The sequence below is a fragment of the Rhinolophus sinicus genome, linkage group LG11 (assembly GCF_036562045.2).
Source record: "Rhinolophus sinicus isolate RSC01 linkage group LG11, ASM3656204v1, whole genome shotgun sequence".
Lineage (NCBI taxonomy): Eukaryota > Metazoa > Chordata > Mammalia > Chiroptera > Rhinolophidae > Rhinolophus > Rhinolophus sinicus.
Window position 1 is genome coordinate 6,509,945 of NC_133760.1, and position 13,166 is coordinate 6,523,110.

The following is a 13,166-nucleotide window of genomic DNA, read 5'->3' on the forward strand; positions in this document are numbered from 1 at the left end:
GTCTCTTTCAACACCCAGAGATGATCTGGCCTCTCCTCAGCTCGCTGCCCTCAATGGCTCCCCAGTACCCCAGGACAAAGTTCCCACCCCTCAGCCTTGCTTCCACCTTCCTCTCTGGCCAGATCACTCCCTTAAAAACCCATTGCTGGGGCCGGCCCGGTGGCTCAGGCGGTTAGAGCTCCGTGCTCCTAACTCCGAAGGCTGCCGGTTCGATTCCCACATGGGCCAGTGGGCTCTCAACCACAAGGTTGCCAGTTCACTTCCTCGACTCCCACAAGGGATGGTGGGCAGCACCCCCTGCAACTAAAATTGAACATGGCACCTTGAGCTGAGCTGCCGCTGAGCTCCCGGATGACTCAGTTGGTTGGAGCGCGTCCTCTCAACCACAAGGTTGCCGGTTCGACTCCCGCAAGGGATGGTGGGCTGTGCCCCCTGCAACTAGCAACGGCAACTGGACCTGGAGCTGAGCTGTGCCCACCACAACTAAGACTGAAAGAACAACAACTTGAAGCTGAACAGAAGCCTCCACAACTAAGATTGAAAGGACAACAACTTGACTTGGAGAAAAAGTCCTGAAAGTGCACACTGTTCCCCAATAAAGTCCTGTTCCCCTTCCCCAATAAAAAACAAAAAAACAAAACAAAAAAAAACCCAAAAAACCCATTGCTTTAACCGCCCACAACTCACAGTTCCCTGAACAAGCCACACCCTCTCTGCCTCGGTCTCTACAGCTCCCTTGCCAGAGGTGCCACCCTGACCTGTTCATCAGACAAAGTCATGTTCATGTGTGCCTGCCTCATACTGCTTCTGGGAGTTCACTGACAATAAGCCCATATCACCATTTCCTTGAGATTAGTACTGGCTGATTTGACCTCCCTGGGCCAAGTGCAAGTGGCCAGCAGGATCACCACCCTGGACTGTCACTGCAGCATCTGGGGACATGCTTGTCACCTCCACTGGGCAATGTAGTGGGGCATACTTTTATGACCTTGTCACTACCCTGCTGAAGGCAGGGGCCCCACGTGGTGCATCTCAAGGTGCCCTGCACAGACCTTGGTGCAAAGAGGAGGCCACAAAAGACATAGTTGGGGAAATATACCAAAAACAAAACACAAAGGAAAGCTGTCCCTTCTCCCAGCCCTTCCCTCTCCCAGGAGCTTTGCTCAGACTTCAGAGAGCAAGCGACAAGAGAACTGACAAGAACTGCTGCTCTTGGCCGGATGTACACTTCTCTGTCTTCTCCAAGCTCAGTAAGTGAGATCTCTATCCTGTTCCAATCCACCTCAAAGCCACAAACCAATCCAGGTGCCAACTTCCTAAGCACACCCCAAGCCTGTCTCCTTGTCTCACCCTCATTGCCATCTTCCTACCACCACCTGTAGTTAAAACCCTTGCCATTTCTGTAAGAGTAAAACCCAGTCTTCCCACCAAGGCCCTGGGCGATCTGCCCTGCCCCCTCTCAGCCCTCATTACCCACCCCTCCTCCAACCTTACAGGCTATTTCACAAATACTCCATGCACATTCCTGCCTTGGCGCCTTTGTCCTTGTTGTTCCCTCTGCCTAGAACACTTTTCCATCCAGGTCGACAATGGGCTGGGTCACCTCCTTAAAGGGGCCTGCCTGCCCACCCACAGTAGCACCAATCTTATTTCCTTTCTTCTCTTCCTCTGGCTTAATTTCTCCCAGTATTTTTCACCATCTTAAGTGATCTTGTCCCTGTATCCCTTTAAGAGTTTATTTTCTGTCTCCCCCACAAGGCCAAGAGCTTTTACAGGGTAAGGCTTTGTGTGCAGCTCAGAGCCTGGCACATAGTAAGTGCTCAATAAACACTGTCTGATGGCTGAATTGAACACTTACCATGTGCCAGTGCCATGCTAATTTCTTTTCCTCACTTCATATTTGTATACGAGGTTAACAGGTTTTGTGGGGTCTGAAACTTATACAATTTGAACGGTTCTCCTTAAGAAATAAAGAATATAAAATTATGAACACAAAATCTGGTACAGGGCCCTGAAGAGGCTGTGCAAAAGAAGGCTCCTAAAGCTCCCTGACTTCATGGGCAAAATGCTTCTGGGAGGAGAAATTACTTCTTTCATGTTACAGATTAGGAAACTGAGGCTCAGATGTAAGGCTACTTTACCCGAGTCACATCACTAGGACAGGCAATCCCAGATGAGACTGGGGCACATAGCTGCCCCAGCCTGACCGCCCGTCCCTGGGCCCCAAACTCACCGAGGAAGGCTGAGGGGGACACAGTGCCGTTGCTGCGCGCCACCATCACGCTGATGCCTGTCTCCACGAAGGGGACAGAGAAGTCCACAATCTCGGACCGCTCCTCGTTGATGGTGAGGGAGCCGATGGCCATGTCTGCGCGCTGGTAGAATACCTGGAGTGAGGGAGTGAAGGGGGTGAGGGAACCCGCCTAGCTTAGGCGGATAGAAGCAGGAGGCGGGCAAGAAGAGCCCCGGAGGGGACCAGTGACAGAGTGAGAGAGGCTAGGAAAGTCGGAGTGGGCGTTAGGGGGACGCAGAGTGGAGCAGGAAAGATGGAGGTGAGAGTCTAGCAACCAGGAGTGGGAAGAGGCGGCTCAGGCCGTATCCCGCTCGCTCAGCAAGCCCTCAGAAGGTTTTGGGCTCCACCCTCTCGGCCCCACCCACTTCTAGGAGTTCCACCCTCCTAGCCCCACCTCCTCCGACCCAAAAATCCGCCTCTAGGCCCCGCCGCTCCGCTCCTCCAAGTGTGGGGGTCCTTCTCGTGGCTATGCCCCTTCAAATCTAGGCGTTCGTCTGTTTAGCCACGTCCCTCCAGCCAGAGTTCTCCCCCTCGCGGTCCCGTCCCCTCAGATTCAGTCTTCCCGCCCCCCACCTGTCCTGGCACCACCCCCACACTGTCCCTGCTCGCCTCACCTCCCCGATCATTCCATTCCAGACGCCGTCGATCTTTTTCCCGTGCTTGCCGTTGGTGACTAGGTAGAGGTCATAGCTGAAGCCGATGGTATGCGCCAGCCGCTTCAGAATGTCGATGCAGAAGCCCTTGCAGCACCGCTTTTCTGGGCGGGGGGCATCCGGCGGAGGGCTGCGGGGAGTGAGCAGGCTTGGGGACGTTGGGGACCCCCGCTTCATGGAGGGAGGGACAAGCAGCAGCTAAAACTGAGGTTAGCGCCCTCTGGGGAAACTGAGGCTCAAAGGAATTACATAACTGTCCAAGGTCACCAAGCTGGAGGGCCTTGTGGATCCTGGGTCCCAAGGGAAGAGGGGGCTGGGGCCAGAACTACTGGGCTTCAAGGGAGAAGGATTTTGAAGCTGGAACTCCTGGATCCCAGGTTGTCACCTGTGGGTGCGGTTGAGCTGGCTCCGGCAGGGGACGGAGTCTCGAATGCAAGTGCCGCTGATGGGGTCAGCGGGCTCCACAATGACAAAGGGCCTCTCCTCCAGGGTGGCCACCGTGAGATGCTGCGTGTCATCCACTGGCTGCAGGAAGCGGCCGTAGCGGGACCACAGTGGGTACTTGAGGCGGAGAGTCTGCTGCTCCCAGCTGCCCACCTTGGCCAAGAAATGGGGATTCAGGCTTCCTGGGGGCACTTCTAGGATGCCCTGGCTTTCATGGGATTCCAAGCTCCCAGCTCCTTCTCCCTCAGATCCAGGAGTCTGGGCTCCATCTCCCTCCTCCACTTAGGTCTGGCCTCCCAGTTCTTTCCCCCAGGACCCAGAAGTCTGGGCTCCTAGGCCCTTCCTCCCTCATTCACCAGAGTCCAGCCCCCGTCTCTGCCAGGACCCAAGAGTCTGGGTCCTCACACCCTATTCATCTGGATTCAGGAGTCCAGGCCCTCTCCCATGCCTGAGGTCAAGGTTGGGACTTACCACCTCCCAAGTCCTGTCTCTAGTGAGGGAGATGACCACCAGAGAGGGGTTCACCAGGAAACCATCCTCATTGAAGGAGTAATCCCGGTTGTCCCAGGTAATATTCATGAAGTACCTGCCCAGGAGGAAGGGAAGTGACATATGGGGACCTGGACTGGACCTTGGCAGCTGAAGGCAGAGGAAGTCCTCTGTCTACTGACCAGTCCCAGCCCCCAGTTGGAATCTCTCCTCCAAGATCGTGCAAACCCCAATATGCCTCTTTTCTGCTAGGCACTCTCCCCTCACTACCCAGTGCTCCCACACAACGTCCCAGACCCACGGCCTTGGTTTGACGTGCTAGAGACCCTGTGTATTCTAGCCCCATCTGCCTCTGCAGCCCCCTCTCTGATCCCTTCCCACCCTCAAACTGTTTCCCCTCCAAACCCAATTTGTGCCCCACCAACTGAACGTAAGCTGTCCCTAAACATAACAAGTGGTTTCCTATCTCTAGGCCTTAGCAAGTGCTGTTCTCTCAGCCTGGAAAACATTTATTCTGTCCCTTCTCATCCAATTCTTATGTCTTTAAGATTCAGCTCAAATGTCCCTTCCTCTAAGAAGAAGCCCCCGAGGGACCCCCAGATCTCTTCATTATGCAATGGCACCCTGTATTCCGAAGGCCTGTCACATTGCCCCAAGTCACTGGGCTACATCCTCAGCTTCCCCCTCACTCCCCTGCCCAGGCCATCAGTCCCCAAGCCCCATCCTTCCTGTCCCTGGGATCTCTCTGCCCCATCCCCTCCTACCCATCCCCATAGCCCTCCTGGACCCCTGCCCCAGCCTCCTGCCAGACATCTAGCCTCCAATCTCTTTCTCATTCGGTCTGTTCCCTATTCCACCCCAGAGAGGCCTTTCTACACTCCAAACTGACTCCACTGCTCCCCTGCTCATAACCCTCCCATGGCTCCTCTGTGCCCCAGAAGAATGTTCAAGCCTCTCCACCTGGTGTTCAAGGCCCTTGTGGTTTGGCCTCATCTACCTCCCCAGCCTCATCATCCCCAACCTTTAATTATCTGGCCTTTATCCACTCTGAGCTATCGTTATCCCACCAACCTGCCCAAATTTTTCTTCCCTCTGGGCCTTTGTACAATGCTGTTCCCCTGCCTGGAATACTCTTTCTGGTGAACCCCCAACACTCTTAGAATCAAATCCAAACCCCTTAATCTGGTCTACATGAGCTGGGCCCCATGAGTTTTCCCATCCCCTAGTCTTACCCTCTCTTCCTTGTCCATTAAGCTCCAGCCACATTGGCTTTCTTTCAGGATTCCAAGCGGGTAATTCCAGCCCCCAGGGCCTTTGCACCTGCCCTTCCCTCTCCCTTCTCTTCACTCAGATCTACCATAGTTCGCTACTTCTCTTTATTTATTTATTTTACCTCCAAATTTCACCTACTCAGAGACCTTTCCTGATAACCTCACCTAACCTAGCATCAAATGTATTTCTTATCACATTCCATCTATTTTCCTCTCAAACATTACTAGTACATGCTAGAATTTTCTACTTTCTTGTTTGTCCCCTATGAGATTGTAAACTCTATGAAAGCAAGGACCTTGTTCAGCACTATATGCCTTTGTGCCTACAGCAGGGATTGGTACATAGTAGACTCTCAATAAAGGGCTTTTCAATGAATGAATGAACGAATGAGCAATTCACCCCTCAGGTCTCACCTTAGATATCTCCTCTTCCCAGAAACTTCCCTGACTCCGTAGGCTGACCCATGAATTGTGTAGCTTAATTTGGAAGGCTGATTGGGGCCAATTAAATTCTTCTCATTTGGAGGGATGGGTAGTGGACAGGATGGGCTGAAATTATGAGTATTAGGGGGGAACAGAATCCTGGGTAAGTGGTAGTAAAAGAGGAACTGGACAGCCTCTGGGAGTGACAAGCCGGGGGCGGGGGGTAGTCTTGGCCTCAATTCCTGACATCTGGGTTTCTGTTCATCTTACCAATAAAGCCCCTTTTCCCTGAGGAAACTTGAATGAGACTCCGCTCCTTGCAACCAAAAATGTCCTGGCTTCGACAGTACTCTTCCCAGTGCCCCCATGATGCCCATTTAACCTCCATTATTGCAAGCGTCATGCTGTGTTGTCATTATCCCATCCGTGTAAGCTGCCCCTACAGGACCCTGCGTTCTTTGAAGAGAAGTCCATGGTCTTTTACACCTGTGTTCCCAGAGCCCAGCATGAGCCCTAGTTCCTAGCGGGCATTCAGTAAGTATTTATGAACAAGGGATGTTTTTCTCACCGTCTTGTCCCTGGAGCCTGATTCCCAACTCACCACTTCTCATTTCTTCCCCTAGTTTTCTTCCCCGCCCATTGCCTCTTTCCGAGCTCATTTCAGGTATAGGCCTCTCCTTCCACTGTTTGTCACCCAACTCATCAATTTCCCACTCACAAAGCTTCCTCTGGTGGATATGCTGTTTTCTACCAAACTCTATTCTCCTCTTCTAAAATAATAGCACGTATGCTGGAGGCACAGCTACCCAGCTAGTCAATATTCCCCAATCTGCCTTGCAGCTCGCCCAGGCCATGTGCAGGGGCGACATTCAAAATATCTAACAATCAGTACAGTATGGGCACTAGTCAATTGAAATCCACATCTAACCAATCTGCATGGATGTGGCTATAAACAACCAATAAGCCAGTCCCGGCCACGTGACTACACTCTTACCAATGGGATGTCAGACTCGTCCCTTCTGCCTCACTCACCCAAAATGAAATTGCTTGCTTTCCACTCCCCCACTCCCTCCTGCTTCTCAAGAGCTGGAATTCAGGCTTGCCCATGACCCAGCTTTGTGTGGAAAGGAGATGGCAGAGCAACAAGTTGGAAGGGTCCTAGGTCCCTGAATGGTCACATGGAGCAATGTGGTCTCCTGATATCCTGGACAGCACATCTCTGGATTGTTACGTGAGAGAGGAGCAAACTTCTACTTTGTTTGGGCCATGGGATTTTTGGGTCTTTTTGTTACTGAAGTTCAGTTTACACTGTAATTGGGGTATTTCATCGAATCTAAGATGCTATTAATTAGAAGATGTATCACTATGTCCATGTACCATAAAGAAAGAAAAAAAGCACTGCCCATTAATCCATGAAAAGCCATCAATTGTGAGACACACCCTGATTCCAAAGACATTAAACTGTGAAAAAATGTACATCGTAAAATCATGAAATATAGTAATACACTCACTGTGTCTCAGGTGTTTTTTCCAAATTACATGATTTAAGCCCAGAAAGGAAACCCAATTACACCCATTTTACAGAACAGGAAACTGAAGTTCTGAGAGGAGACGTGACCAATTTGAGGCCACTCAGGCAGTGAGTACCCTAGATAGTTACGCTCTGGAGTCTTTCCACACCCCTCCCACTCCGGCCTCACTCACCTATGTAGACTCTCCCCTCGATGGGTGCGGTTCTGGGCACGACAGTCATGACCGAGCTCAGGTAGGAAGCCATAGTCACGCAGCAGGGCCTGGGCACCTCTGGCTACTACAGCCACACCAGCTGCCACACGCCGGGCCAGGTCATCCCTCCAGCCAGCCGAGCGCACTGCAAACAGCCCAGCAGGCAGTGGAGCTCCTCCTGGCAGAAGAAGGGGCTCCCCAGGGGTGCCTGAGCCCCCACCTCCAGCCAGCTGGGGCCCCACCATGAACCAGACGTAGCCAGGCCCTGTGAGGCCAGCCTCCTCAGCTGCCCGGAACACAGGCTCGGCCTCCTCGCGGGCACAGAAGAGCAGGCGGATCTGTGCGCTGACACTGCGAAGCTGGGCACTCAGCACGGCCTCACCCGCCCCAGGGTCCAGCGTCAGCGCCCCACGGTGCTCCCAGCCCACCAGACTGCCATCAGTCAGCACCTCGATGTAGGACAGGAAGGCCCGGTGGCCAGGGGCACGTGTGGTCACAGCTACAAAGGATGTCCAGTCATACTCCTCCAGCACCTCAAAGATGACCTGAAGCTGCTGCTCTGTGGACGAGCCTAGCTGCAGGAAGGTGGAGCCCTTCTCCTGCGGGAAAGGAAGAGGATGTCAGGTCTCCTGATGCAGAGATCACAGCTCCCAGGAGTCAGTAGGGACCTTCAGCAACCAACAAGGGGGTCACGGCTCCCAGTGGTCAAGAGGGGAGCTTTATCTCCCAGAAGCTGATAAAGGGAACATAGCTTCCAGCCACCACCAGTGGGTCACAGCTCTCAAGAGGGCAGACTGACTAGCTGTCCACAAAACCCACCTCCTTATCCTGCTGGGGCACAGAGCTAGACCTCTCTTAGGTTTAGCTACTGTGACTGAGTTCTAGGCTCATCCATAAAAACTCTCCACCATGCACCTTACTTTCTTCCGGTCTGTGGGTGGATAGAGAGGCCCCAGAAGAGAACTCTGAAGTCCTGGGGGATTACAGAGCCACAAGAGGGAGGAGCCTGAGTCTCTGAGCCACCACTTGGAGGCATGCCACCTCCAATCAGGTACATCTGTTTGGATTGTATATGAGTGAAGAACAACCGTCTATTGGAGTGAGCCACTGAGACATGAGGGTTTATCTGTTAGAGCAGTAACATTACCATAATGAATACATCCAGCATCCAGTGAGGGAAGTACAGTTCCCAGCACCTACTGAGAGCACCTACTGCATTTCCCAGCACGCAGTGAGGGTACTGAAAGTGCTGTCTCTCCCAACTGGAAGAAGCTTTGCTGAATGGACTTGCCCTTCTCTGGTTTTCCTACCTTCCTGTTCCCTCCTTCTCTGTTTCCTTTTCTGGACTCTCTTCCTCAGTCTGAATTCTAAACATAGGAGTGCCCTAGTCTTCTCTTTTCTTCTCTGTCCTCGCTCCCTGGTGATCTCATCCAGATCCATGAGTTTAAAGACTATCCCCTGTGCTATCCAATATGGTAGCCACTAGCCACCTATAGCTATTCAAATTCTAATTAAATAAAATTAAATAAAATTTAGTTCCCTGTTGCACAAATCACACATCTAGTGCCCAACATCCACACATGGCTAAAGGCTATCATACTGGACAGAGTAGATCTAAACAATGTTCACTGCAGAAAGTTCTATTGGATAGCACTGGAGGTGTTGATGGCTCCTATCCTCAGTTACCATCTCTCTCCTGAGCTCTGGACCTTTCTCTTCAATATCCGCCTCTGGATTTCCAAGAGGCATCTCAAAACTAGCATGTCAAAAACAGAATTCTTGACCTTCCACGCCCCCATCCTCCTCCCCCCACAAAATCTGTTCCCTGTCTTCTGTATTCACCCAGATGTTCAGATCTCAGAGCTAAGTCATCCTTTCCCTTTCACCCACATTCAGGCCATCTCCAACTCTTCTTGGCTCTCTGTTCAATACATAACCCCAGTTGTAACATAACCCCAGTAGTAACTACTTACTACTGCCCCTGTCACAACCCTCATTGTCATCACTTTCTTGCCTAGACAATGACAACAGCTTACTAATAGATCTTTGCTTCCATTCTTGGATCTTCCAGTCCATTCTCCAGACAACAGCCAGAGTGATCTTTTCAAAATTTAATTGGATTGCATCCTTTTTTGCTTGAAAACCTTCCAATGATTCTATCTTAGAGTCAAAGCCAAAGTCTTCACTATGGCCCACAGAGCCCTGCATGAACTGGCCCCCATTGTCTCTCTGACCTCATCTCCCGCCACCCCCACCTCTTTGCTCTTTCTCAAAAACATTGAGATTCTTCTGGATTCAGGGGCTTTCTAATATGACAGCCACTAGCCACTTATGGCTGTTCAAATTAGCTGTCACCTCTCCCAGGGAGACTTTCCCCCAGCTTCTCCATGCTGGGCCTACCCCTCCCCATTCCCCAGCTCAGTTGTCACCATCTCAGGGAGGCCTCCCCTGACCATCATCTATTGAAGCCCCATGTTAGTCATTGCAACATCCTGTTGCTTTCCTCTAGGATAGATTTCATTATTTGTTTTGTCTGTCTCCCCATTAGAATGCAATACATTTCCTTTTACAACTGCAGTCTCCAGAACGTAAAATACCCCTGGCACAGAATCAGCCCTCACTAAATCTTCCAGTAACACAATGAGAAAAGCAAGTGTACTTACTCCCTAGGCATGTGCCTGTGGTTATATGTACAGGGGATAGAGCAGCTGTCTTGAGGGGATGAGGTCTCCCAGCATGTAATGAGAACCCTGAAAGAGGACCTCACCCTTTGCAGGTGGAGGTGTGCTAAAGGGACCGAGTTCCCAGCATTCAGTGAGGGCACAGATGGAGCTATAGGACCACTCTTTCTTTCATCCAAAGACACTGAGGGGACTACATTTCCCAGAAGGAAACAGGTGTACAGAGAGCAGGCCACAGTGCTCAGCAGACAGTACCCAGAGTGGACCCCACTTCTGAGCAGCAATGGAGTCATGAGGGACCACATCTCTTGATGCCATGGAGGTGGCAGTGAGGAAGTAATAAGTTCACCCCGAAGGTGACCTGCCTACAATTCCCTGGACAACTCCATGCCAAAGAAAAGAAGGAAGTTGGACAGAGGCCTTTCCCAGAATGCTCTGGACAATAGAGAACTACAAGTCCCAGCATGCAACAGTGATCTAGTCACAAAGCCACTGGTCTTCACAGCAGGGAACTGGTGGGGATTTAGGCTCCACCCACTCAGGTGGCCCTATCCTCAGGCGCAACCCACCACTGTCACACTGGTTCCATCCCTGGGTAGGCCCCGCCCCTTCTCTGCACCTCCTCTTTGCTGACCCCTTTTCCTTCTCAGTCTGCTCACTAGGCTTGTTCCAAATCTGCCCTTCGTTACCAGAAGTCCATTCCAGCAGGCCACTCCTGTACCCTCTGGAGGCAGGCTTCTCTCCAGGCCACAGCCAACTCCAGCGTCTGCCCCAACCTCCCCTGAAGGCTTCTGGCTTTGACCTCTCATTGGCTGGGCCTTCATCCTTCCAGGCCCACCTTCTGGATTCTAGTTTTCCACACCTTAAGCTGGGTAGGCCCCAGCCCCAACCCCACTCCCAGGACCAGCTTCCTCTCTAGACCCCGATCCTGTAGTACTAGCGTAGGCTCTGCTTCCTCCCTGGCCTCGCCGCTCACCGGTAGCCCCGCCCTTCCCCGACTGACCACACCCTAAAACCCACTTGCTTGCTTGGTGGTTCTACACTTCCACAGCCCATCTCTCACTAGTGATTCCTCCCTTTTTCATTCTCCTCCTTTCACCGTTGGCTCTTTCCTCCTATGTTGGTCTATAGACCCCATGCTCAACAGGCCGAGCCTTCCTCAGTACCCAACGCCTCTCTTTCTTGGTTCCTGTCCCCGTCTTCCTGGCTCCCACCTCCTCACTAGACTTAATTTCTTTCTGAACTCCATTCCTTTCCAACTGACTCCGCCCTCGCTGATCCCAGATCCTACCCCTCCCTCCAATCTTGCCATCTCAGGCTGGTCCTTTTTCGTTCCCAGTCCCGCCCCCAACTGGCGAGTCTCCCCCATCCCCTGACTCACCTCTTTTGCAGACCCTCAACCTTCCCCATGCCTCGATCATCCAAGACTGGCTTCTCTCAGACCCTCCTTCTAGATGAGTCCTGAGGCAGGCCCTTGCTCATCCTATAGACCACGCCCCTCCTCTTACCTAGACCTGACCCCAACCATCTGGCTCCACCCATACCAGATGCTGACCCTGAGGATCGGCCCCGCCCCCACTGCAGGTCGCGCGCACCTTGGGCGTGAGCACGAGCGCGGCGCCGCCGTGCACGGCCACGATGGGCAGCGAGGTCTGTGCTGACAGGAAGTCGAGGATAGGCGCGACGGCGGGCGCGCGTGAATCGTCCTCGAAGACTACACCGTGCACGCGCAACCCCGACAGCAGGTCACAGAGCTGCAGCACTAGGCTGCGCGGGTCCGAGCCGTTGAGCACCAGCGCCACCGGCCGCACGTCCAGGCCCGGGCTGCGCACAGCCGCCGCCACGGCCGGGCCCAAGCGGGCCGCCTCGGTCGTGTACGCGGGCCCCGAGAACACGAGCGCCACGTTGAGCGGCCGCGCCCCGCCGGGTACCCCGCCGTGCCCGCCTGCCCCGCCCGGACCCGGCGCTTCCTCCGGGAACGGGCTGGCGCAGGCCAGGGCCAGCAGCAGCAGCATCTTAGCGGGGCCCCGAGGGCCGCCGGGGCCACCGGCGCCACGCATCGCCTGCGGGCCCCGCCGGGCGGCCTCTGAGCGCCCAGGCCCGGGAAGGGACACGGGAGGAAGGAGGGTACACAGAGACGGGGAGACACCGGAAGCAGAGACACAAATGAGAGAGACACACACAGGTGGGAAGGCAGAGACAGGGAGACAAAATATAGAAAGAGATACACGAAGATGAGATACAGGGTGGGAGACACTCAGAGGTAAGAGGGAAAGGTTAGGGTGATAGATACAGAGACGCAGGCAGAGGGAGAGACAGGGAGAGATGCAGAGGGAGAGACGGAGAGTGCAGGTGGGTAACGGGGACAGGGAAGATACAGAAGTGGGGGAAATAGACAAGGTACAGATGGGCAGGACAATGAGACAGGACAAATGGAAAACAGACCCACAGAGATGGGATAAGAATAGGAGCAGAAAGAGAGACCCAGGGAGATATGGAGATGCAAACAACAGAGAAATGGTCAGGGAAAGAGTGACAGGAATAAAAAGAGAGATGGAAGGAAAAACAGAGGGGTAGAAGGGCTCAGAGTGACAGAGACAGGGAGATGAAGCCGAGAGAGATAAGATGGAGTGACAAATAGGGAGGGAATATTAGGGAAGCAGGGAGAGATGCAGAGATAGACCAAGGAAGGCAGGAGAGATAAGAGTGATGAGAAAGTTGGACAGAAAGCGGAAGATGGAAAGAAACCAAGGAAGACGGAGAAAGAGACCCCACAGCCATCAAGAGACAAGCACACACAAGAGATGGAGAAGCAGGCAGATTTAGAGGTTGAGGGAGGAGGCAGCAGAGCAGACAGAAAACAGAAAGACAGAAATAGCGAGGCAAGGCAGAGATCAAGACCCCCACCAGGGACGTGCCCAGCACAGACATGAAAGGAAGGCCGGGAAGGCAAGTGGCAGGAGGGATCAAAAATAAAAGGGAGAAAAAGGAGGGAAAAAAGATGAGAAAGGGAAAAGGGGTCAGGTGTGCGGGGAGAGAGAAAGAGAAAAAAAGAAATTAGTAGGGCATCCTAAGGAGAGAAAATGCCCCCCGTGATCTTACCCCTCCCTCCACCACAACCCCCAGCCCAGTTTTGTTCCCTTACTCCTGTCCCTGTACCCCCATTCTTAGAGAGAGAGAGAGTCAT

General features: G+C 53.0%; 1 protein-coding gene across 2 annotated transcripts in view; it reads right to left on the reverse strand.

Annotated features, from left to right (window-relative positions):
* Nucleotides 1-13,166, reverse strand: part of GRIN2D (glutamate ionotropic receptor NMDA type subunit 2D) — a 38,104-nt gene that overhangs the window by 21,680 nt on the left and 3,258 nt on the right. For both annotated transcript variants that reach the window (XM_074316164.1, XM_074316163.1), the window contains exons 3-8: nucleotides 11,575-12,065; nucleotides 7,278-7,897; nucleotides 3,862-3,976; nucleotides 3,332-3,543; nucleotides 2,908-3,076; nucleotides 2,234-2,387 (exon numbers count right to left, since the gene is read on the reverse strand). In XM_074316164.1, coding sequence (XP_074172265.1) covers nucleotides 2,234-2,387; nucleotides 2,908-3,076; nucleotides 3,332-3,543; nucleotides 3,862-3,976; nucleotides 7,278-7,897; nucleotides 11,575-12,039 — 1,735 coding nt within the window. In that variant the 5' untranslated portion in view covers nucleotides 12,040-12,065. The remainder of the gene's footprint in view (nucleotides 1-2,233; nucleotides 2,388-2,907; nucleotides 3,077-3,331; nucleotides 3,544-3,861; nucleotides 3,977-7,277; nucleotides 7,898-11,574; nucleotides 12,066-13,166) is intronic.